This window comes from Mus pahari, chromosome 13, assembly GCF_900095145.1.
Source record: "Mus pahari chromosome 13, PAHARI_EIJ_v1.1, whole genome shotgun sequence".
NCBI classification, from domain to species: domain Eukaryota; kingdom Metazoa; phylum Chordata; class Mammalia; order Rodentia; family Muridae; genus Mus; species Mus pahari.
Window position 1 is genome coordinate 27,336,807 of NC_034602.1, and position 26,545 is coordinate 27,363,351.

Consider the following 26,545-nt stretch of genomic DNA (forward strand, 5'->3'; position numbering starts at 1 on the left):
CTGCTTCACTGGCAGATTCTATTCTGTGAGATTATAGGCACCATGTTTGAAAACTCTGAGGTCTCTAATGCATGTTTCTAAACATCAGTGGTTAACACAGAAACCTCTGATTGTCTTTTTGAGGAGACAAGCTAGTCTCTTTTAAAGTAAAAATATTTGAAAACTATAGAGAATATCTTGTGTATTATATGGAAGCCTCTCTTGTCAATAAAAACAAAAAAAACAAACAAACAAAAAAACCCTATGGGCTACAGGAAACTTGTAGAATGGAAGTTGGGACATCCGGTAGGCAGAAAGAATTCTCAGAGAGAGCCAGGCATGGGATGATTTGCTCAGGAATATGGAGGAAGACAGAGACCATGGGAGGAGCTGAGCAGAGGTAACCAGCCATGTGGTAGGACTGAGATGATAATAAATGGGAAATTAAATTATGAGCTAGTCAGAGAATAAGCCAAAGCTAATGGCCAAGGTGTTTGTAAATATATTTTGAGTCTCACAGTTGTTATTCTGGGAGCTTGGGGCTGGGCGGAAAGCATGCATTTAACATATGGTGCTGAACATGGTGGGCACGGAATCCAAATCTTTTGATTGTATATTTAGTTTTTAGATGGAGTCCAGGGTAAACTGTGGAGAACGAGTGGCCATGCTGTGCTACAGAGCACTTGACTGAAGCCCTTCAGCCTGCAGTCTCTCTTGGACTAACAGCTAGCCCAGGACAGGGACTTCCCCACCCCAGAAATTGTAGGGGTCACTCATCCAGGGAGCAGGGAGCAGGAATGCAAAGATTCAAAACAAAGTACTTGGGTAAACCCAAAATGGGGGTGGGGGGTGTCACAGCAGGTATCTGTGTATGAGCTGGCCACACAGGGACCCAGGACAGTGGCAGCACCAAGACAGAATCTGTGGTTCTTCTGTTCCCTATAAACCCGAGAGCCAAGAACCACACTCACACAGCGTCCTGCTAAACACCACTGGGAGACAAGGAATACACAGAAGGAACCTGAGCACACCAGAACTTGGGAGAAGGTAAAAAAATTGTTTTAAAGACTGCAAAGGGAAGGATACTGGATTTAAATTTCACATATACATATAATGTAAAATTGATAAATATAAAGATAAGAGGCACAATGACACATTGGGTGTCTAAATTTACCTGATGTTCTTTTAAATGGTTCAAAGAAAAAAAGAAAAGGAAAAGAACTACATGTAACTGAAACTGACAAATTACTCATTATGACCATTATTGTATTACTAATTCTCATTTTCACCCTAATAATAGTATTGACTTTTTATATCTTCCCCCCCCCCCCCCCCCCCCCCCCCCCCCCCCCCCGGGTTTCTCTGTATAGCTTGGCTGTCCTGGAATTCACTCTGTAGACCAGGCTGGCATCGAACTCAGAAATCTGCCTGCCTCTGCCTCCCAAGTGCTGGGATTAAAGTTGTGTGCCACCATGCCCCACTTTTCTATATCTTCTTAGACAAAGAAAGCCTTATACAAAATTTTTGAAAAGTGCATAAATCATACTAAGTAAAATTCTAAAATATTACAGATGAAGGAAATGAGAGAAGTGAAATTTGAAATTATAAAAACTTTTTTTTTAAATTTATAAATTTAAGGAAAAGATATCAGAGATCAAAAAAATAGGAAGAGAAAATTAAGGCAGACTTCAAGAAAGAAGAGGCTGATGAATAGAGACCACAGGACAGAGGTTGGAGGACTCTTTGAATCAAAATAGGGACCCTTCAGAGGAATCTAATATAGAATTTACAATAACATCAAAAGAGGCAGTTCCAGATGAGAAAAATCTACAAAGGATTAAAGAATTAAAACAGCAGCCCATGATAACACCTGCCTCTGCCTCCCGAGTGCTGGGATTAAAGGCGTGCCCCAATGGCCCCTTGGCGTTATATATCCACTGGAATCTAACAATTATTTTAGACATTATGCCATGAAATCTGTTACAGATATAACTTACAATCCTACAGATCAAGCAAATTATGGAGCAATCTAACAAAATTTTCAGGGAAGATGTTCATAGAACAGAAGGAGAATAAAAAACCTAGAGACAAAGCACTGGATTTTAGAAAGGACTGCTGAGTCAGATCAGCTCACAGAAGCCCTAACTCCAGAATGGAAAGAAGGAAACATGTGGTACTGGGGAGATTTTTGCCTTCATTCCAATAGGAAAAGAAAAGCTTTGTCCTTCATCCAAATTGTTGGAAATCAGAGTTCACAGGGAGGAGACCCATGAAGATCTGATTGCAGACAGAAAGACCAACAAGGCAGATAATGTATGTGCTGACCCCTGGGCAGGGGAAGACCTCTGAGACTGACTGAGACACGAATAAATCTTGCTGGCTAGAGTACTCACAACCATATTTGCATGCCATTCTTTCATATGACATGGATGAAAATGAATATTACAGTTTGATGACATAGTCCAAACTAACTTATAAATCTTTCATCTGCTCAAAGAACAAAGAATCATCTTTGACTCATCTGTATACACTGAACATTCTATACATATGTTACTGTTGAAATGTGTATTATTGGTGAGATGGCTCAGCGGTTAAGAGCACCGATTGCTCTTCCGAAGGTCCTGAGTTCAAATCCCAGCAACCACATGGTGGCTCACAACCATCTGTAAGGAGATCTGACTCCTCTTCTGGACTGTTTGAAGACAGCTACAGTGTACTTACATATAATCAATCAATAAATAAATCTTTAAAAAAAAATGTGTATTATTTGTGCACGTTTTTATGTTTGTAGACCGAAGAATCAGATACCAATAAGACAAGCAGCACAGATGACCCAGGCTGCTTGCTTCCAGGACAGCTTCAAAGAAAGCGGCTGACCCCAATTCATCCAGCATCACAGAGTGTTCCAGTCAGCAGGTAAGTCCTGAACTTCTCAATATACAGAGGACAGCTGGACATCAAATGCTACAGCTAGCTGTCTTAGACTGACCATTATCCCAATTTGGGGGGGGGCCACTGGGCAAGGGGGAGAGGGAAGGCTCAAAAGGAAAGTGAAACCCTAAATCATCAAGAAACGAACTGTTTTAATAGGCCCAATTCCCAAGAGGTAGGCTAGATGGCCTTTGATCATTCAGTAGATGACGGATGCTGCCACTGTATAAGGGGTTGGTTACAATGTTAATGGTTCTGGTCAGGGAAGAAACAAAACAGAGATATTGGATTCAGGGATTTCTTTTTCTCTCTCTTTTTCTTTCCAAAATCCTTTCTCTCCTGTCTAGTGTTAGAAGGAAAAGGGGGAAGAAGGAATGAGAAGAAAAAGGGGGAATATAGGATTAATAGATGGATTATTGAATCTACTTTTAGGTCAAAGAACATTAATAAGCCAAAAATGTTAAAATGGTATTGATCTTTATATATTTATGCATATTAAAGTTATATTTATTTACACTGGTATAGATCTTTGTATATTGATACAGATTTAGATTATATTTTGCTATAACACACTAAGGTACTGTACCTACGCAATTCATTTTAAAATGCAATGTTAAGTTCTAGTTCTTAAAAGCTGCTATAAGAAACTGTTTAAGATAATTAGAAATACAAGTTAATAGTCAAACATATGGTCTTGTAGGCACTTCTTTATTTATTTACAAAATTAAGCTTTATTTAACATGTTCTCAATGTTAATCAGACAGTAAATAGCTAGAAAGAAACGATTCAGATATACTATAGATAGATGGTCTTCAAATACCTCAGAGACCCGCGGAATACAGCCTTTAAAGATGCTTTATTAATTTAATCCTTCTCTGATAAGAAGACAGGTCAGCTCCTGGCACCACCCTACTGGGTTTCAGAGATGATGAGCACTGGAGTTTGCTTCAAAAGTGGTAAGATGAGCTGGGCGTGGTGGTGCACGCCTTTAATCCCAGCACTCGGGAGGCAGAGGCAGCGGATTTCTGAGTTCGAGGCCAGCCTGGTCTACAAAGTGAGTTCCAGGACAGCCAGGGCTATACAGAGAAACCCTGTCTCAAAAAAAACAAAAAACAGCAACAAACAAAAAGTGGTAAGCTAGCCAGCCACTGGGCAAGAAACTACTCTTGCTTCATGCTGAAAGAATGCTGTGCAAACTGGACAAATGGGATGCAGGGAAGTCGACTGCTGAGGTTTGCCAAGACAAGGTGAGCAGTTCTTTTCTGTTTCCTGTTTCACAAAAAGGCCTGTCAGATATTCTGGGCTACAAAGCTACAGATGACACTCCGATGACTCAGAGAAATTTGGGAGGCTGTCCAGACAGCCAACTGTCTGTCATAGTTTAGAAGCTGCTTGCCTACACTTCCTGCACACTCAGGTAATATTTATTCCTTCTCAGGTCTCTGATGGGGTTGAAGATTAGGTAGATGTTTTAAGGTCTATCAAGTTATGGTAAGAAGGATTTAAGTACAGAACTCTGAACTTACCAGGATAGAATAGATAGTAGAGTACTTTATCCAAAGTTGCCAGATACACATGGGCTAGACATTATAAATATAATTCTTACCTGATAGTTTTTCATATTTGTTATTATTGTATATAGTCTATGGATGGAAAAGAAAGTCTTTTACTGGACTACAGGGGAACTTATAGAGAATATGTTGTATAGTGTATGGATACATCAACTTGTCAATAAAAACTCTACGGCTTATAGGAAAGGGAGAATAGAAGGTGGGACTTCTGGTAAGCAGAAAGGATTCTGGGAGAGAGCCAGGTGCATGGAAATTTGCCTGGGAACATGGGGGAAGACAGAAGCATGGGGTCTGAGAGGAGGTAGCCATCTATGTGGCAGAACTTAGATTAGAATAAATGGGATATTAAAGTATGAGCTAGTCAGAGAATGAGCCACAGCTTATGGCCAAGGTGTTTGTAAATATACTTTGAGTCTCAGAGTCCTTATTCTAGGGCCTTGGGGCCTGGAGGGAAAATCCCACAGAGAAAAGAGCAGGGTCGCTGTGACCCAGGCACTCACATTTCTGCAGCAGTTCTGCCCGCAGTGTGGCACTCTTAGGTTTCCGCTTCAGCTGAAAATGCTTGACTGGTGGGGTAAGGGGCCCAGCAAGGGTGGTCAGGGCATTCTTGTTCAGGTACTGGCACTCCAGTGGTAGCATGGCAGATGCCTCGCACTCACTCACTGTGGAGAGCCAGAGGGTTAGAGAAGTAGTTCTTACAATCCCACAGCTCACATGTAGACAACTCCATGAAGGCTTCCATTATTTACCACTGTGACAGCTTCTTGCTTTGGTTTCAAGCCCCTATCGTCCCCATTCCAGTTCCACCATCTCTAGAACCCAAGATCATCCAGGTGCATCAGGACCAAAGAATAGACCTGCCGCCCTAGAGGAAAACTCAGATTCTCCAGGGGCTTTTTAAAAACAAGAAATGCCTAGAAAAGAAGACAGGGTTCCTCAATTATGTCAGCTATAAGTCACTGGACTCCAGTGGAGGTCCAGGAACCACAAGCATCAGCATACAGCAGCATGGAGAGCAGCCTCCTGCATCCTAACTACAAGGCAGACTCAACACCAAGAGGAACAAGTGTGGGGCTGTCTTTGACTGCAGAGCCCTGGCGGTCTCTCCTGACACTCCTCAGAGGAAGTTTTCTTTTTCTTTTTAAAATATTTATTGATTTATTTAATGTGATTATATTGTCACTCTCTTCAGAGACACAGAAGAGGGCATCAAATCCCATTACAGAAGGTTGTGAGCCACCATGTGGTTGCTAGGAATTGAACTCAGGACCTCCAGAAGAGCAGTCAGTGCTCTTAACCACTGAGCCATCTCTCCAGCTCCCAGAGGAAGTTTTCTAAAGCCACTCACATGTGCTTCCTGATTCGATGTGATCACCAAGAGGCTGAAGCCTGGAAAACTCCAAAGAGTTATCCCAATCAGTCATATAACTAAGGGAAGCAGAATCATGAGAAGTAAGTTGCTTCACCCTCCTGCTGCCAAGAGAACCAGCCACCACACTAGGGTTGTGACATGTACAGACCAATGCTCTGAGTCTGCAACTACAAATCAACAAAACCCCAAACCTCCTAGGGCCTCACAAGCAGGCCTGTAGGAGTGTATGACCTCAAGCTTCCAACTCCATCTTTCTGAGAAATACCTTGAGGCACAGGTCTTTATTCTCCATCAAGGGAGAGAGCGTCAGAGGCACAGATATTCCTACTCTCACCTCTCTAAAACCACAGTTTTCACCTCATAGTCTAGAAACTGATTTGTTAGTATTTTTTTTTTTTTTTTTAATGAGTATCTACTTTAGGACAGAGAATGTTTTGGGTTCTGGAAACACAACCCGTAGGGTTTTCACCCTCAAGAAACTTATGGGGCGAGACAGCAATGGCCAAGTAAATCATGGATGAGTCAAAACTGCAGACATGGCACATGCAGCGGGGGTGGGGGTGGGGGGACAGCGTTGTGGTAAGTCAGACTGAAGCAGTCATGTGGAGAAGGACAGCTACTGTATACGGAGCCATGCACACTACATCAAGGGTGTAATGATGACGACATAATTTCTAAAACTAGAACACCTTCTCCCTACTGCAAAATAAAGTCAGCTACTTACCTTTTTCTCTAAGTTCTCCTAAGATGTCTTGAACATTGGGGTTCTGTTCCTCAAGGTCCAGATTCAAGGAGCCCGTGTCAGGGAAGGACTTCAGAATGTCAGCGACCATGAGGACCCAGGGGTCTGAGTCCAGGGTGGCCAGCTGGATGATATCCATCAGAGCGGACTTCATCTGCCAAGAAAGAAGACACCAAGTCCCACTTGGCCTCTTGGAACAGTGACAGCTTAAAATGTCCCCTGCCGTGACTGTGGTCTCTGAGTGGTCTATGGAAGGAATCTCTATGATAACTCTAAGGTCCCAAAGCTCTACCTGGGCTTTGCTTTCTTCATCCTATCCTGCCTTAATCCTAGGCCATCTGCCTCCCTTACCTGCCACATGTGTTAGGCTGTAATGGCCCATTACCCAGGGTCTCCCATGGCTTTTCAGACTATGCCTATGCTTCCCAACTCTCCCTGCTGGGCAGATATAACGAAACATAAGATTCAAGGAAACAGGGCTGCCATGCCTATACTTATGGAATATGTACTATTAATGGGCGTTCTTTTGGCATGCCGAATTAGGCTCAGGTTCAGTAACACGGAGCACCAAGGCAAGTGGGTGACCCATCATTTCTTTGGTGCAAAGGAGGGACAGGGACAAGAACTTGTACTATGCGTAACTGCCACTGCTAGTAATAGATAGGTGCTTGAAGTTACAGTGTGCATAGGAGAAACCATAGAAAGCTGGGCATGTGGAATGATGCATGCAGCTTATGAGCTATGGACACCTACCACAGAGTTAGAGGGGGCCAGGAAGTCTTTGCTGAAGCCTGTGTGGGAGCCTGTGGCTGAAGACAAGAGGGATTCAACCTCTACCACCCACAGGTAAGAGTGCCACCTAATCAGTGCTGCTTTGTCACAGTAACTGTGGTGGTTTGAATAAGAATGGCCATGTGTGGGAAGGATTAGGAGGAGTGGTCTTACACACCCCCCCCCCAAAGTTCTCCTAAGATGTGGTGAGAGGTGTGAAGCCGAAGTTTAGCATAGCCATTGCATATGGCTAATACAATGGCTTTGAAGTAGCCTTTTGTAAATAGTCAGTGTTTGTTATCTGAGGTTTAAGGGGTGGCTCTTCAGAAGGATTCAAAAGGCCTTTGCATAACTTAAAGGTCTCCAGTGGCAGAGAGTTACTTAGGTAATGGTTCCTTCACACACCTCCTAGATCAGATAGGAAATGGTGGTATAGGAAATTGACTTGCTAAATTGCCTTTTGTGTAACAAAGAGGTTCTGCAAAGCTGATTCCTACTCAGTCCTTCAGGGGCTGGTTCCCCAGCCTCTGAGAAGCCTAAATCCATCCTGCTGTGTCTCTATCTCAACCCATCCAGTGTAACATAATACACACAGAGAAGGGCATCACTAGGCTTGGAGGTTTCAAAGGCCATGTGACTAACTATCCCAGTAATTTGAGGATCTGGCGTGAGCTCTCAAGTACATCTCCAGCACCCTCCTGCTGCCTGCCTGCCACTACACTACAATTCATGATGAGCATGGACACTATCCTTGTAAAACTGTAAACAAGCTCTAAATTAAATACCCTCCTTTATAAGTTACCTGTGTGGAGACACTATGATTAAGACAGTAGCCCTGAATCCCAGCACTTGGGAGGCAGAGGCAGGCAGATTTCTGAGTTCGAGGCCAGCCTGGTCTACAGAGTGAGTTCCAGGACAGCCAGGGCTATAAAGAGAAACGCTGTCTCGAAAAAACCAAAAACAAACAAACAAAAAGACAGTAACCCTGGAAATACAACTTACCAAGTGGGAAAACAGGAAATATTTTCTAAAAGAATGGCTCTTGGAAGCCGGGCGTGGTGGCGCACGCCTTTAATCCCGGCACTGGGGAGGCAGAGGCAGGTGGATTTCTGAGTTCAAGGCCAGCCTGGTATACAAAGTGAGTTCCAGGACAGCCAGGGCTACACAGAGAAATCCTGTCTCGGAAAAAGAAAAAAAAAAAAAAGAAGAATGGCTCTTGGGAGGGTATAGGGAACTTTCAGGATAGCATTTGAAATGTAAATAAAGAAAATATCTAATAAAAAAAAATGGGGGCACTCCAGCACTCGGGAGGCAGAGGCAGGCGGATTTCTGAGTTCGAGGCCAGCCTGGTCTACCAAGTGAGTTCCAGGACAGTCAGGGCTATACAGAGAAACCCTGTCTCGAACCCCCCCACCCCCAAAAATGGGGGGGGGGGAGAATGGCTCTTAAAATATCAGGTTAAAATTTGAAAGAGGCAGTCAGGAACTCCACCCAACCAATGGTACAGTATCCCTCCGGTCTGGACCAGTGTCCTGAGCAGACCTTGGGCACAAACTCTTGAAGTCAGTCCCACAACACCCAGAGAAATACCCATTCCCAGGTGCTCTAACACACCCAGGATCATAGGATGAGAGGTGAGGAAGGCACCACATCTGCCCCAACACGGGAAGTAACTGGGACCAGCAGAATCTGGGCAGCCAGAAACTCCATCTAACGAGTGGCACAGGTTCCTTCCGATCTGGGCTGGTGCACAGAGCAAACCTTAGGTGCAAATTCCCCAGCCAGTCCCACAACACCAAGAGGAAGATCCACTCCCAGGCGCTCTGACAGTATCATAGTATCAGTATCATATATTATCAGTATCATAGGCCCAGTATCATAGGATCAGAGGCACCCTGAGCAGACTTTTGGTGCTATTTCCACAGCCCATCCCACAACATCCAGAAAAATCTCCACTCCCAGGTGCTCTAACACACCCAAGTTCACAGGATCCCAGGATCCCAGAATCACAGAGACAGCTGAACTCTGAGGAGTTCTGACACAACCAGGATCACAGGAAGGAGAGGCTCCAGTCAGATATAGCCAGGGCAGGGAGCGCTAGAGATAATCAGATGGTGGAATGCAAGCATGAGAACATAAGCAACAGAAACCAAGGTTACTTGGCATCATCAGAACCCAATTCTCCCTCCATAGCAAGTCCTGGATACACCATCAAACCGGAAAAGCAAGATTCAGATCTAAAATCACTTCTCATGATGGTGATAGAGGACTTTAAGAAGGACATAAAAAAAAAAAAAAAAAAAAAAAAAAAAGAAGGACATAAATAACTCCCTGAAAGAAATACAGAACAACACAGGTAAACAGCTAGAAGCCCTTAAAGAGGAAACACAAAAATCCCTTAAAGAATTACAAGAAAACACAATCAAACAGGTGAAGGAAATGAACAAAACCATCCAGGATCTAAAAATGGAAATAGAAACAAACAAACAAAAAATCATAAAGGGAGATAATCCTGGAGTTAGAAAACCTAGGAAAGAGATCAGGAGTCATAGATGCAAGCATCACCAACAGAATACAAGAGATAGAAGAGAGAATCTCAGGTGCAGAAGATACCATAGAACACATTGACACAACAGTCAACGAAAATGCAAAAAGCAAAAAGCTCTTAACCCAAAACATCCAGGAAATCCAGGACACAATGAGAAGATGAAACCTACGGATAATGGCTACAGAAGAGAGTGAAGATTTCCAACTCAAAGGGGCAGTAAATATCTTCAACAAAATTATAGAAGAAAACTTCCCTATCTAAAGAAAGAGATGCCCATGAACATACAAGAATCCTACAGAACTCCAAATAGACTGGACCAGAAAAGAAATTCTTCCCATCACATAATAATCAAAACACAAAATATACTAAACAAATAAAGAATATTAAAAGCAGTAAGGGAAAAAGGTCAAGTAACATATCAAGGCAGACCTATCAGAATTATATAAGACTTCTTCTCGCCAGAGACTATGAAAGCTAGAAGATCCTGGGCAGATGTCATACAGACCCTAAGAGAACACAATGCCAGCCCAGGGCACTATACCCAGCAAAACTCTCAATTACCATAGACAGAGAAACCAAGATATTCCATGACAAAACCAAATTTACACAATATCTTTTTTTTTGTTTTTTGTTTTTTTGGTTTTTCAAGACAGGGTTTCTCTGTGTAGCCTTGGCTGTCCTGGAACTCACTTTGTAAACCAAGCTGGCCTCTAACTCAGAAATCCGCCTGCCTCTGCCTCCCGAGTACTGGGATTAAAGGCATGTGCCACCACACCCGTCTTACACAATATCTTTTTATAAATCCTGCCCTACAAAGGATAATAGATGGAAAACACCAACACAAGGAAGGAAACTACACCCTAGAAAAAGCAAGAAAGTAATCTTTCAACAAACCCAAAAGAAGATAGCCACACAAACAATTCCACCTCTAACAACAAAAATAACAGGAAGTAACAATCACTTTTCCTTAATATCTTGTAACATCAATGGACTAAATTCCCCAATAAAAAGACACAGACTAACAGACTGGATATGTAAACAGGACACAGCATTTTGCTGCATATAGGAAATACACCTCAGTGACAAAGACAGACACTACCTCAGAGTAAAAGGTTGGAAAACAATTTTCCAAGCAAATGGTTCCAAGAAATAAGCTGGAGTGGCCATTCTAATATTGAATAAAATCGACTCTCAACCAAAAGTTATCAAAAAAAGATAAGGAAGGACACTTCATACAAAGGAAAAATCTACCAAGATGAACTCTCAATTCTGATCATCTATGCTCCAAATGCAAGGGCACCCACATTCATAAAAGAAACTTTACTAAAGCTCAAAGCACATATTGTACCCCACACAATAATAGTAGAGAGTTCAACACCCCACTCTCAACAATGGACAGATCATGGAAACAGAAACTAAACAGAGACACAGTGAAATTAACAGAAGTTATGACCTAAATGAATCTAACAGATATTTATAGAACATTTCATCCTAAAGCAAAAGAATATACCTTCTTCTCAGTACCTCATGGTACCTTCTCCAGAATTGGTCATAAAACAGTCCTCAACAGATTCAAGAAGACTGAAATAATCCCACGCACCCTATCAGATCACCATGGATTAGGCTGGTCTTAAATACCAACAAAAACAAGGGAAAGTACACATACACATGGAAACTGAACAATGCTCTACTCAATAATAACTTGGTCAAGAAAGAAATAAAGTAATTAAAGGCTTTTGAGAATTTAATGAAAATGAAGACACATCATACCAAAACTTATGGAACACAATGAAAGAAGTGGTAGGAGGAAAAAAAAAAAATCATAGCTCTAAGTGCTTCCAAAAGAAACTGAAGAGAGCTTATTCTAGCAGCTTGACAGCGCACCTGAAAGTTCTAAAACAAAAAGAAGCAAATTCACCCAAGAGGAGTAAAGGCAGGAAAGAATCAAACCAAATAGAAACGAAAAGAACTACACAAAGAATCAACAGAACCAGGAGCTGGATCTTTTAGAAAATCAACAAGATAAACCCTTAGCCAAACTAACCAGAGGGCACAGAGACAGTATCCAAATTATTAAAATAGGAAAGGAAAAGGGAGACATAACAATGAAATATATCTTAAAATAACTATTCTGTTTGTTGAATATCAACAGTTGAAAATATTAAAATCATGTTCTACAAACATCATGGAAATATTACTGATAATTTTTCACTGTGCTTAAAATTAGCATTTTTTTCACAAATCAAAACAACCCTGAGATTCCATCTCACACCAGTCAGAATGGCTAAGATCAAAAATTCAGGTGACAGCAGATGCTGGCGAGGATGTGGAGAAAGAGGAACACTCCTCCATTGCTGGTGGGATTGCAAGCTGGTACAACTACTCTGGAAATCAGTTTGGTGGTTCCTCAGAAAATTGGACATAGTACTACTGGAAGATCCAGCAATACTTCTCCTGGGCATATACCCAGAACATGTTCCAACTGGTAATAAGGACACATGCTCCACTATGTTCATAGCAGCCTTATTTATAATAGCCAGAGCTGGAAAGAACCCAGATGTCCCTCAACAGAAGAATGGATACAGAAAATGTGGTACATTTACACAATGGAGTACTACTCAGCTATTAAAAACAATGAATTTATGAAATTCTTAGGCAAATGGATGGATCTGGAGGATATCCCCCTCAGTGAGGTAACCCAATCACAAAAGAACACACATAATATGCACTCACTGATAAGTGGGTATTAGCCCAGAAACTTAGAATACCCAAGATACAATTTGCAAAACACATGAAACTCAAGAAGGAGGAAGACCAAAGTGTCGATACTTCGTTCCTTCTTAGAATGGGGAACAAAATATTCATGGAAGGAGTTACAGGGACAAAGTTTGGAACAGAGCCTGAAGGAACAACCATCCAGAGACTGCCCCACTTGGGGATCTATCCCATAAACAACCACCAAACCCAGACACTAGGCAGATGCCAATAATAGTCTGCTGACAGGAACCTGATACAGCTGTCTCCTGTGAGGCTCTACCAGTCCCTGGCAAATACAGAAGTCGATGTTCACAGTCATCCATTGGACCGAGCACAAGGTCCCCAATGAAGGACCCAGAGAAAGTACCCAGGCAGCTGAAGGGGTCTGAAGCCCCATAGGAGGAACACCAATATGAACTAACCAGTACCCCAAGAGCTCCTTGAAACTATACCACCAATCAAAGAAAACACATGGTGGAACTTGTGGCTCTAGCTATATATGATATGTAGCAGAGGATGGCCTAGTCGGTCATCAATGGGAGGAGAGGCCCTTTATCATTTGAAGGCTCTGTGCCCCAGTATAGGGGAATGCCAGAACCAGGAATGGGAGTGGGTGGGTTGGAGAGCAGGGGAAGGGGGGAGGGGATAGGGGATTTTTGAAGGGGAAATTAGGAAAGGGGATAGATAACATTTGAAATGTAAATAAAGAAAATATCTAAAAATAAAAAAAAATAAAAAAATTTAGCATTTTCTTAAATGTTTAACTTCAAAGAGTTTTTGCTATTTTAAAAATTTTAAAATATACTTACTGATAAAATAATTTCTCTCCTAGAAATACTGATCTTTTTTAAGTAAACTGACTGTTAGACAATGTACACAGATATATAATGTGTTTTAAATACTCTCTCACAATGTTAGGTTGTATCATATATGGGCTTTTGAATATATTTCTTAATGATTCAATTTTAATATTTTATGCTCTTTTACTATTCTTATTCTTAACTCCCAAAGAATATTTTGTATGTTTTGAAACAATTTAGTATTCAACATTAGATATAGGATCCTCAGTTATAGATAGTATTAAATATTCTTTAATGATAATTTTAGGGTATGAAAGCATGTGAATTTAAAAGCTAAATAAATTTTTTATGTATTATTTGATTCTCAAAATACTCAATATTATTAATATGTTTGATGTATAAAATGCATTTAAATAATAAAAAAATTTAATAAAAAAAACAAAGAGATGTCTTGGGAAATCCTAGCTGAGGAGTTAGGACCTTGAAAAATAAAAAATTGAAAGAACATTGGTTTGAATTATTTATGTGCCCTCCAAATTTGTGTTTTGAAGTATGTCTTTAACTTGCCATATTCTGAGCTGCTTCAAAACAACAGACATAGGCCAAGCATAGCATCACATGCCACGCAGGCAGATCTCTCATAAGTTTCAGGCCTGCCAGAGTTCCACGGTGAGACCTTGTTTCAAAAACAAATATACACTTCACAGGCCTAAGAACTGGGAAGTGGGAAGCAAAATGCTAGATTTGGTGTATAGTAAAGGGGCTTTCTGACTTACACAAACACATCTCATGGTTCTATCGGGGCATAATCCCATTTTTCTTCTTAGTCTCTCAGTATGCTGCTGAATGGTTTAACCTGCTGAATTTAATGTACCAATCTGAGAGACAGACATTGGGACAATAGTAAAGTCCTAGTTCATACATGATGGTATTCCTGTTAGGTGGCATTCCTTACTTTGTTGTATGAAGGTGTGTCTCTGTATTTTCAATTGTTGATTATTATAATGGCTAAGAGTTAAGTGCTGGCAGGATTTTGGTATGGTCATTTCTATGCCCCATCACCAGATTTTCTATTTATAAATGTTTGCCCTTCCTCACCTGCTTAAAGGCAAAGAGATGTATCAGGTGTTGTCTTGCTGCTGATTGGCTGTAATAAAGATCTGAGGGTCAATAGCTGGGACAGTAAGTATGAGGGTGGGACTTCCAAGCAGAGAGAGGAATGCAAGGGAGGAAGGCAACATAGCAGAATCAAAAGCGGACACAGAAAGGAACAGACATGGACTGGAGCAGAGCAGGGAGGGAAAGAACTAGTACTCAGAATAGTCAGGTAAAGCTTAAATGGTAGTGTCAGGTGCTGTCAGCTCTTCAAACCCCAAGTCCCATATGTATGGATTCAATTGCAGAAACTATAAAGGGTGCTGAATAACTGTATGCATGCTTTTATTTGACACTATTGCCTAGATAATGCAGTACAATTATGCTAGAGGTCATGAATGCTATAAGATGATTTAAGTACACAGGTTACACAAAGAGACTATGCCACTGTACAACAGGCTTCTGAATAGTCTGGGCTCAAAACTCATCCCCCATAGTTACTGAGGAATAGCTGTACTGTAATGGCAGCCCAGCTTAACACAGAATAAAACCATAAACAAAAACCTACCTTTGGCCATACTCTCACTGTGCTTACCACAGGCACTGATTGAATGGGTGATAACCAAGCCCCTTCCCCTCTGTGGGCACCACCTTGAAAGGTACACGTAAGACAAGCACCCTTCCCTGCATCTAGCTGCAGTCAAGGCCATGTGCACCCATCCAACAAATCCAGGAGGAGGGAATAGTATGTGCCTTATGTAACCCTGACATAAGCTAGAGTACTCTGACAGAACCTCAATTGAGGAAATGCCCCCATAAGATCCAGCTGTAAGGCATTTTTGTAGGGAAGACCTGCACATATTTTATCAAATGGCTATGTAGGTGTGCCCCAGAGCCAAGTGCTGGCAAGATATTTGGTATTGCCATTTCTACGGTCCATTACCTGCTTTCTAGATGAAAATGTATACATAACTTTCCTCACTACACCAAAAGATGATTCTCTGAGATTATCATGTTAAAAATCAAGCTGCCATCATGAAGGTCAAGTAGCCCTCAATCCCAAAAGGCAATACAGAAGGATGGATTAGGCATTGTCTTGTTGCTGATTGGCTCACACTAAGTAAGGAGTGAGGCTTTTTGCAGAGTAAAGAACTGGCGGCTGGAGCTTGTGCGGAAAATATTTTTTTACCTGTTAAAAAACATGGACAACACTATAGCAGAGGGTACCTGGACCCCATACAGTTTCATTTAGTTATCATCAAGGAGCTAATTACAATATGGTCAGTAATGATCTTCTATACCCTAAGAAGGATCAGAATAAAGAAGAGAAGAGAAACTCCTTGTCCTCCTCAGAATTCACAGGATCAGACTTAGGAGAGGATTGAAGGCCTAGTATAATGGGGCAGATAAAACAATAACTTCACAAGATTCTTAAACTCTAACCTGGCCACTCTGAAAGGTATCTATATATCTCCTAGGGGTTGGGACATTGTCTCAGATAAAACCAACTCTAAAATGGACTAAATGTATAGGTTCAAAAAAGAATTAAGACCACGTGTGGCAGATATTGCCATGAATTTATAGGAAAGAGATCTATTATAATAGTGGGAAACATAGATTGACATTCCTTCAACTTCAGAGACAAGCTGTAAAATGGGAGATGCTCCCGATGATGAAGACACTGAAAATTGATACAAAACACAGTTACAGACTATCCAGGCTGTCCACTGGCAGGCCACAGCAGGTGTTGGCTCTCCAAATTTATAAGAAAGCCACTGCTGATAAGAGTACCAGCAGGGCAGTGGTGACCCACGCCTTTAATCCCAGTACTTGGGAGGCAGAGGCAGGTGGATTTCTGAGTTCGAGGCCAGCCTGGTCTACAGAGTGAGTTCCAGGACAGCCAGGGCTAGACAGAGTATCAATTGCCCTACCATTAAAATGAGTGACAAGCCTATTTGAGCAGAGCAGTGATCCTTAAATAAGGAAAAGCTACAAGCCCCAAGTCCAAGAGCAGCTGGAGGCACAACATATGGAAGAGTCCACCAGCCCTTGGAATTCTCCTATATTTATCAATAAAAAGAAATCTGAAAAACAGAGGCTGTTATCTGACCTAAGAGCTATCAATAAGGTAATTCAGCCTATGGTTCTTTACAACCTGGATTCCCCTTAACTTCTTTGTTACCTAAAGCGTGGCCTTATTAAGTGACTGATTTAAAAGATTGTTTTCTCTCAATATCCCTGCAATAGGAAATAGAAAAACTGCTTTCACTGTACTCACATTTAACAATAAGAAGCCTATAAAAAGGTATCAATGCAAAGTTTTGCCACAAGGAATGTTAAACAGCCCCTCCATGTGTCAGTATTTTGTACAACAGTTGTTAAAAATGATTCACAAACAAGTTTCCTCAATCTATAATTTATCATTGTGTAGATGATATCTTGTTGGCTGATTCCAATATACACACCTTAGGAAAAAAAATGTTTCTTGAAATAAAAGCAATTTTCCTTTGCTGGGGATTACAAATTGCTCCTGAAAAAAATACAAAGAGGAGGCTCTATCAATTATCTAGAATACAAGAAAATTTAACCACAGAAAGTACAGATCCAAAGAAATCAGTTACAAACTCTTATTAATGGTTTTCAAAAATGCTGGGAGATATTAATTGATTATGGCCCACTATGGGGTTAACTACTCAAGGGTTCAGTAATTTATTTCAAACTTAGAAGCTAATTCGGGCTTAAATAGTTCAAGGAAATTATCAGCTGAGGCCGAGAGAGAATTGACTTATGGTAGAAAAGAGATACAGGATGCATGTGTGGATCACATGGGTCCCAAGCTTGATTGTATTTAGGTAAATGACCTTCTTCGCATTCTCCCACAGGAATTCTTCTGCAGAAAGACAATACTATCTTAGAATGGGTATGTTTAGCACATAAACAGAGTAAAACATTAAAAACCTATTATGGTGGTTTGTATATGGTTGGCCCATGGAAGTGGCACAATTAGATATGACCTTGTTGGGGTAGGTGTGGCCTTGCTGGAGGAAGTCAATCACTGTGTGTGTGTGGGGGGGGGGGGGCTTTGAGATTTTATGCTCAAGCTCTACTCAGTGTGGAAGAGAGTTTCCTTTTGCTTGACTTCAGATGAAGATGTACAACTCTCAGCTCCTCCAGCACTATGACTGTCTGCCTGCTGCCAGCTTCTTGCCATTATGACAATGGACTGAACCTCTGAACCTGTAAGCCACTTAAATATTGTTCTTTATATGGGCTGCCTTGCTCATGGTGTCATTTGACACAGCAAAGCCCTAAGAGACCTACATAAAAAAGGTTTCTGATTTAATTGTGAAAGGAAAAGTAAGGCTCTATCAATGATCAGGAACAGACCCAGTAGAGATTATAGTACCTTATTCTAATGCTGAAATGTCCTCATTTAATCAATGAAGATTGCAAAGAGCCTGCTCTCATTTCTGGGGAGAAATTAACAATAATGCCCTCCAAAACAAATGACTTCAGTTTATAAAAAGAACTAGCTGTATTCTACAGGTCAAGCAATTGTGAAAAGATCTAATGGCACTTTAAAAAGATGCTCATAAACAGAAGAATATGAGGTCTCCCAGAGACAGAGTACATAACGCTTCATTAGCTTTCGTTATTAAACCGTCAGTGAGACAGGCAGCACAGCTGCTAAAAACCCTGGGTTTTAGAAAGGACTGCTGAATGCGTCCACCTCAGGATGGAAATCAAGAAACATGCCGCACTGGGGAAGAGGCTACATCTTTATTTCCACAGGAAACAAAATGTGGATCCCTCCCAAGCTAATGAAGGTCAGATTTGACCATGGGAAAAGGTTGGCAGCTGACACAGAAGGTACAAGTAAGAGGCCCAGAGAACTAACAAAGCAGATAACACAAATGCTCATCTCCCTATGTAGGAACAGCTCAGAAACTGAGGAAACATGATGTCTCTGGTAGCCATGACTTAATACTCCATGCCATCCTTTCACATGGCCTAGATGGCAAGCTAGAACACCGTTACAGTTCGGTTAGGGTTTTACTGCTGTGAAGAGACACCGTGACCAAGGCCACCCTTATAAAGACAACATTTAATTGGGGCTGGCTTACAGTTCAGAGGTTCAGTCCACTGTCATAAAGGCTGGAGCAGGAGAAGCTGAGGGACCTTCATCTTGTTCGGAAGACAACCAGGAGGAGACTGGCTTTCAGACAGCTGAGATGAGAATCTTAAAGCCCACGCCTACAGTGACACATCTACTCCAACAGGGCCACACCTACTCCAATAAGGCCACACTTCTTAATAGTGCCACCCCCTGGGCCAAGCATATACAAACCACAGGAGCCCAACCTGACTTACAGACGCCTTTCACCTGCTCAGGCACAGAGCAGAGAGCCACTACCTGATCTGTGCACACCACACATCCCATACATGTGTTAATATAAAAACGTACATACAAGGTTACTTTTACAAGCTATGTGCTTTCAGAGCAAAATGACCAGGCACCAGTGAAGTTAAAGTGGCCCAACATGATTCGCCCTCGAGGATGCTGAGACAGATGCTGAAATGCTGAGACATGTAACTGTTCCAGCATCCTGCCAGGTTCTAGTGTTTCTTCAAGATTTGTTGTATTCAGGACAACTTCAAAGTGGCTAGCCCTGGAGAGCACAGCCTAACACACTGCTTCAGTCAGGACTTGAGCTAAGCCCTGTACTTTTCTAGCATCACATGACCCTACAGAACCTCAACAGCAAATGAAACTCCACTCTTCCAGGTCCTGGCCAGCATTCCAATTTTCTTTAGGTTGCCAAATACGCAGTTGCTCCCAGCCAGTAAGAAGCTATCTAAAGAACACAACCCTCATTCCTAGGTGGTTAGTGGTTGTTCAGTGGTTTATGGGGGTGAAAGGGAAAGGAAGAGTAGATTATTGTATCTCCTTTTAAACTAAAATGGCATCAATAAATCAAATATTTCAGATTTTTTTTTAGCTACCACAGATTCAACTCTTGTTGTTTAGGCTTTATGTGCATATAACTTCAGCATGCCAACTCATTTGAAAATGTAAAGTCCTAATCTTAAAAAGTACTGCTGTAAACTGTTAAGGATAATTTAAAAATACAAGTTAGTAGTCAGTAACCTATAAATAATCAAATTCTTTGATGCATTCAGAACTATACTTGTAGTCATGTTAAGTACGAGTGTAATTAACTTCAGGTACAAGCCTTATGAAGCTTCCTGTTACATTTCCAAGCAATCAACTAGAAACAAGTAAAGTGTGTTTATTTAGATACACTTTAGATAGACAGATGGTCCTCCAACACTTAAGAGAGCTGCAGAATATGTCATTTTACATGTTTTCATAAAAAAGGCTTTTTGTGACAGTGAGACACATCAGCTCCTGGCAGTGCCCCTAATCCCCTCCTCTGAAGATGATGGGCACAGAAGAAACTCCACTGGGAGCTTACTTCAAATGTGACAAGGCTATTTGCTGACAACACACTGTCCAAATGATGGACAAGTACAACACATGGGAGTTGATTGTCCCACTTTGCCTAGACAAGGTAGACAGTCCCCCTAAGTTCCTGCTTCACAGGAAAGCCTGTCAAGTCTTCTGAGACTGGTGGCCCCAAGATGGATACCCCACTGACCAAAGAGGAACCTTGTGACTTTCCAGGTAGCCAGTAAGGCTCTGTCATCTTATAGATGGTCTGCACTCCTGGTTACTCAGGTGAAGCTCTGATGCATTTGACGATGAGCTTAGTGAAAGATGTATCAGTTAGCAGCAGAAACCAAGGCTCAAGCTATCTTTTCAGTTCCCTTCAGGCGTAAAAATCAGGCCTCAGGCTTTACTTGCCTACTACATGCTTGTGTTACAGTTTTCCTTGTTACTAGATTCAGAAAGAGAAACTCACAAAAGAGGTGTAAAGTTTATGAAAATTGAAAGACATAAAAGCTTAAGTTGTGAAGGCTCTAAGAAAATGTTTGAGTCCGCCTGCTTCTGCCTCCCAAGTGCTGGAATTAAAGGCCAGCCTGGTCTACAGAGAAACCCTGTCTCGAAAAAAACCAAACCAAACCAAACCAAACAAATATGTTTGAGTCTAAGAAGGTGTTTTAAGGTTCATAAATTCAAGTTAGAAAGGTTGGAGGATGTGAAAACTTAAATTATGATTAAAAAAAATTATTTAAGGGGCTGGAGAGATGGCTTGGCTCAGCGTTAAGTGCATTGGCTGCTCTTCCAAAGGTCTTGAGTTCAATTCCTAGCAATCACATGAAGGCTCACAACCATGTATAATGGGATCTGATGCCCTCTTCTGGTCTGTCTGAAAATAGCTACAGTGTACTCATACACAAAATAAATTTTAAAAAAATCTTACAAAAAAAAAAAAAATAAGAGAAATATATACACTTCAGGTTTCTTTCCCTTGCTCATTTGACACAAACCCTCTACAGAACTCTGGACTCAAGATAGGACAAATGGACTGGACACTGTGAATATAATTCTAACTGTAATAGTTTGCACAATTGTCCTTACTGTATATAGTTTACTGATGTTGGAGATAAAGGCATTTCTTGGACTAAAAGTGGAAGATGTTGGGATAACCCACACTACTGTATCAAGTGGCCTCATAGGTGTGTCTCTGCATTCTCACTTGTTCACTGCTGTGCCACTGGTGCCAGCCTATAGAACAGCATATAGAAATGTTTGCTGCTTCCTCACCGGCCCAAAAAAGCAAGCTATCTTGAGGGAAGTTACATAATCCTCGAAGTCAAAAGGCAACACCGAGAGATGGACAGGTGTTGTCCTGCTGCTGATTGGTTCAGACTGAATGTGACGGTTTGCATAATGAGCTGGCAGCTGGAACTGAACAACCAGGCAGAGAGGAAGTGGGACAGAAGCAGAATGGAAGTAGGGCAGAGAATTAGAACAGGAGAGCCACACAGAGAGACACAGTGGCAGGAGAGTCAGGTTGAGTTAGATGGGCTAAGGAACTGCCCCAGCAAACTGGCCAATCACCATATATTACACAGATATCTGTGACTTTATTATTGAACTCCAAGTTGGACCCCCCCCAAGTCTCACAATAAAAAATAAAGTGAAACAATTTATATAAACTCTTTTTTTAAAAGGGCCTAAGGACAAAATGTAGCAAATTCTGAGAACTCCACCTGCTGTTCAGTGACAAGGTAACTGTAACAACTACAGCATTCCTAAGAACAGGAACCCAAAATATACAAAGCATCAGCTGAGAAGGAAGAAGAGGCGAATCCAGGAGGCCAAAGTAGGGAGGGTCAATAGTACAAGTCGATAGTGAGTACAGTACCCTAAAACAACCAAAACAAAACAAATAAACCCCGATTACAGAGAGCAGTTACAGTCTGCTCTTAGCCCAGGTCCTATTCACCTAAAGTATTTCTATCTACCATTAGCAAAAAAAAAGACATGTATGAATCTAGGATAATCACAGAACTTAATAGTTCTAAATAACTTCCCAAACCTCTAGGTTCCAAGATTTTATACTATTAAGAGTAGGCATAATGTTATTGTGCTCTATTAAGCATTCTCTATGTATTATTCAAATGCTGATTTCTGCGCTCCCATATCTGGTTGCAAACCTCCTTCCTCTGTATCTTATTCTCTGATTTGTCAATAAAAGCTGATCAGCCAATGACTGAGGAGGAGAGAGAGAAGGAAGGGAAGGAAGAAAGAGAGGAAGTGGAGAGTCCAGGAGACTTAATGAGAAAAGACCCAGAGCGCAGAGGACCAGATCAGTACTAAAACTCAAGTGCTCGGGGATTCTGGCTGGGAGGTGCCAGATTAGAATAAGTAATACTGCTCAGTTGTGGTGCCCTTAGAACTTGCTAAATGAATGGGAGCTAGTTGGAGTAAGAGGAAAACTGCAAAAAAACACTAAAAAGCAATTAACAATGAAGACTATTTTATTAACACCATGAGTTAAGGACATGGCTAAGTTAGATACAGTGCTTCCCAAGTCGAGTCCACAAGTTCAGATCACCATAGTCACACAAAAAGCCTTGCTCAGTGGTACACCCAGTACTAGAGATGGAGACAGGGGCAGCCCAGGGCTATGCTGGCTGGCCAGTCTAGCCAAAAGGTTAGCTCCAGATTCACTGAGAAACTATCTCATAATAAAAGATGCAGAACCACAGAGGTAGACACCTAAGCTGCAACTCTGGCCTCACACATAAATGAACATGTAAACACGAAAATGATCACATACACTAAGACCCAGACTGACAAGACAGATGTGCCGGGGGCCAAAAAAAGCTGAAGCCATTCCTGAAGATTAAGCCAAGGGTTTGCCCTGTATGTCACACATTAAAACACACCAACAATAAAGGGACAGTAAGTAGCTTGGCTGGTTATCAGCAAGATACACAAATGACTCAAAACAAAACGAAACAAAACAAACCAGCAGCAGGGCAGAAAAGCTAGTCGTTTGCAGGTGGTGCTGGGCCATCCATCACACAGCCACCTGTAAAACTGAACTCAGCTTCACAAAACACCAATCCAGGGCACTGAAGTAGGAACCAGAGAGAAAGAGCGCTAAGAGACCACAGGGGCCTCACTTCAAAAACGGGGTACTTCCTGAACAAGGCCAAGCAGCCACCTATCACAGGGAGGAGAGCCAATATACCAACTGGCTAAGAACCAAGAGCTTCATTCAGAAAGCTAAGCCATAGCTGGGAACTAGGACAGTGGTGAGCACCGATTAAAAAGAATATTCCTCCAAAGCAATGAGTCAAGAAAAGAAAAAAAAGACAACCTGGGTCAAAGCGGGTAACTCACAAACAAGAAAACCAAACAGAAGAAGCAAACAGTGCAAAGTTGACCCAAACAATCCTGACATCTAAAGACCCGACCTGCTTGTTTTAGTGAGTATAATTCAATAAAACCATCTGGAAAAGCCACCTGGTATAATCCTACTGTCATCTCCAATGTTACTTCTAGAGCTCACCTGAACATGTATTGTTGGTAACCGTCACAACAGAACAAACAAACATGAAACAGAAAAACAAAAACACAAAACAAAAATGAATGAGAAAAACCAGCCACAACCTAATCGTCCGTCCATGTGTCTGCTTGAAGAATGGAACCCCATAATTCAGAGTAAATCCAACTCTGTCCAGGTGTCTACCGTCAGAAGACACGCCCACACCACACGGAGAATAAAGATACCACGGAAACCTGTTGCCTTATTAAATTCAGATGAGGCAAACCCCAAATACTCCTGCTAGGAATGCACACACGATTGATAACCCTGCCAAAACAAAACCAAAAAACCCTCCTGCAGGAAAGAGAGAATGGAGGTGCTTTGGGAGGTCCAGCCTTGTTTCCATGTGTGACTATAACAGGAGTGAGTCACCTTAGCTAGCTCTCAGTATTTTTTAAACCGAATAAATATGCAGTTTTGTGTATGGTATAACGCAACAATAAAAACTAATGATATAAAAATGATATGATATAAAGATAATACAATAACTGGAAATATTTAAAAACTAAGGTAATTCGGTGTTTTTGCTATCAGATGTAGTGGCCCAGACCAGCAAGCCCAGCCCTCCAGAGATTGAGACTGGAGGATACCAAGTATGAGATCAACCTGGGCTACACAGTGAAACTATACATATATTATTTGTGTAAGTATTTGCAAAGCATAGTATAAGTTAGACAGATGCAGTGTGGAACAAGAATGCACTGAAAAGAAGCCCCAGGATAGAGATGAACGCAAGCCGACTGATATTTGGTAAGGCAAAAGCAACAAAATTAAGGTCAGCAGTCACACGGAAAGTTGCACTAATAGCCCCGAACCAAGAGTAGCTTCGGAACCGAAGCGTCCAGCGCTGCGGGAGGGGCCGGCCTGGCTGAGGGCTGCTGCGGCCATGGCCCCGCGACCCCCGAACGCAGACAGCGCCCAGCGGCTGGAAGTGCTGAGGTGTCGGGGCTAACGGCGCCAACCCGGAGCGGCGCGCGGCCGGCGGGAGAAGGGCAAGGTGCGGCGCCGGAGCCGGCGGGAGGCAGGAGCGGTGCTCCGGCCGGAGAGAGGCCGCGTCCTCACCTCGTCCACCGTGCGGCGCGGAAGATGCAGCGTCCCGAGCAGCAGCTTGAGCTTCACGGCCGAGGAGAGGCGGTGGAAGCAGAGGCGGATGTTGTCGATGACCGCGGCGGTGAGCAGGGACGCGATGCTGGGTGGCGCCCACAGCTCGTCCGTGGCGCCCAGCTTGTTGTGCAGCCACAGGCCCGTGTCGCTCTCCCGCATGGAAGCCATCTTGGCGGCGGCAGCGCGCGTCGGCCGGCATCTTACGCGGACGCCTACGTGTCCCCGGCGAGGACCCCCAACATGGCGGCACGCGTTGGCGCGGGGCGGGGCCGCCTTCTGGAGGCTTGGAGCCGAGGCGCCGGAACAGGGAGTGAGCGGTGAGGCTCCGCGAGAAGAACGCTGGGTTTCCGTAACGCACGATGGCCGCACCTACTGGGTGTCGGGCAACGACGGAGCCCGAGTTGCGTCGCAGCCGTGTGTCGTCAGATGTTCCGCCCAGAGTACCGCAGTGAGGCGGCGCAGTTTGGTTGGCCGGTGTGCTGCCCAGTGGAAGGAGGTCTGGAGAGCGCGCTGGGCTCGTTCTCCACAGCCTAGTTTTACCTAAGTCTTGAATGCCCCTTGCCCGTCCTGCAGACAGTGCTGCCTCGGGTCCGCACAGGTCCGTTCCGTGTCGGGGATGCCCAGGTCGCGGTTAATCATCAGGAGAATTGCAAAGTAGTTCGGAGTACTGTCTTTCAAAGGCTGATGCTCCACTGCTGCCGAGAAGCCTAAATTCACCCTGTAGTGTCTCTCCTTATCAGAACTTGCCAGTGTAGTTCTGTCCATCCTTCGAACTCACTCTGTAGACCAGGCTGGCCTCAAACTCCGAGATCCACTTACCTCTGCCTCCCGAGTACTGGGATTAAAGAAAGCCCTAGGCCACTCACAGCAAAAGTGGCAGAAGGGCACGACTCTGGTCACAGATACTTAGGAGATCGAGAAGGATCGGTTGGGCCCAGGAGGTAGAAGCCATCCTGTGCAAAATAGTGAAATCTATCTCTTAAAACACTAAGTATCCTGGGAGTGGTGGTTCATGTCTGTAATCCCTGGAATTGGAGCTGAGACGGGAGGGTTTTGAGTCCATTTTGAGCCACAGAATGAGAATATATAACTAAATGTACATTGTTTTCTCCTAATTGAAATATTTCATGAAGAGAGGAGAGTAGCTCTTAAGACAGCATGGTAATTAAAGGTACAAGCCTGAGGAAACTTGGAAAGGTGTGTTGCTCAGTGGAAGGAGGTCTGGGGACTAACTAGGCCACTTCCCACAGTTATATTAACAGTTACTGACAGAAGAGACTGTGGAGTTGCCTGATTCGAGGGGTTGGGAGCCTCAGGGATTCAGCATTTGGTGACAGCTTGAGTGGAGTGGCCTTTCCTGATGCTTTAAGTTACTTACTGGGCAGTGGTGGCACACGCCTTTAATCCCAGCACTTGGGAGGCAGAGGCAGGCAGACTTCTGAGTTCGAGGCCAACCTGGTCTACGGAGTGAGTTCCAGGACAGCCAGGGCTACACAGAGAAACCCTGTCTCGAAAAACCAAAAAAAAGTTGCTCATACTTGAAGTAGGTTGTTACTACTTTGTGGGTTATTTTTCCCAACCTTCATCCTCCCACCCTTTTCACCCTCTATCACAAGATAGAGAAAGAAGGATAGAGGAGGAGGAGGAGAGAGAGAGATCCCTGGATCTAGTTTCTTCTTTGAGCACCGCTACTAACAAATCACAACCAGCCCCCCCCCCACCACCACCACCACTGAATGGCTAACAATCACCCAACTCCACCTATCGGGGCTCTAGCATTTATATACCCTCTGAAGTACTCCCAGACTTTCAAATGAAACACAGACACAGAAACTGTCTGCAGCTGGCA

The 26,545-nt window shown here is 42.7% G+C and overlaps 1 protein-coding gene across 1 annotated transcript in view; it reads right to left on the reverse strand.

Annotated features, from left to right (window-relative positions):
• Positions 1-24,953, reverse strand: part of Nelfa (negative elongation factor complex member A) — a 30,890-nt gene extending 5,937 nt beyond the window's left edge. The window contains exons 1-3 of the mRNA XM_021210237.2: positions 24,655-24,953; positions 6,578-6,749; positions 4,982-5,143 (exon numbers count right to left, since the gene is read on the reverse strand). Coding sequence (XP_021065896.1) covers positions 4,982-5,143; positions 6,578-6,749; positions 24,655-24,864 — 544 coding nt within the window. The 5' untranslated portion in view covers positions 24,865-24,953. The remainder of the gene's footprint in view (positions 1-4,981; positions 5,144-6,577; positions 6,750-24,654) is intronic.
• Positions 24,954-26,545: the final 1,592 nt, after the last annotated feature.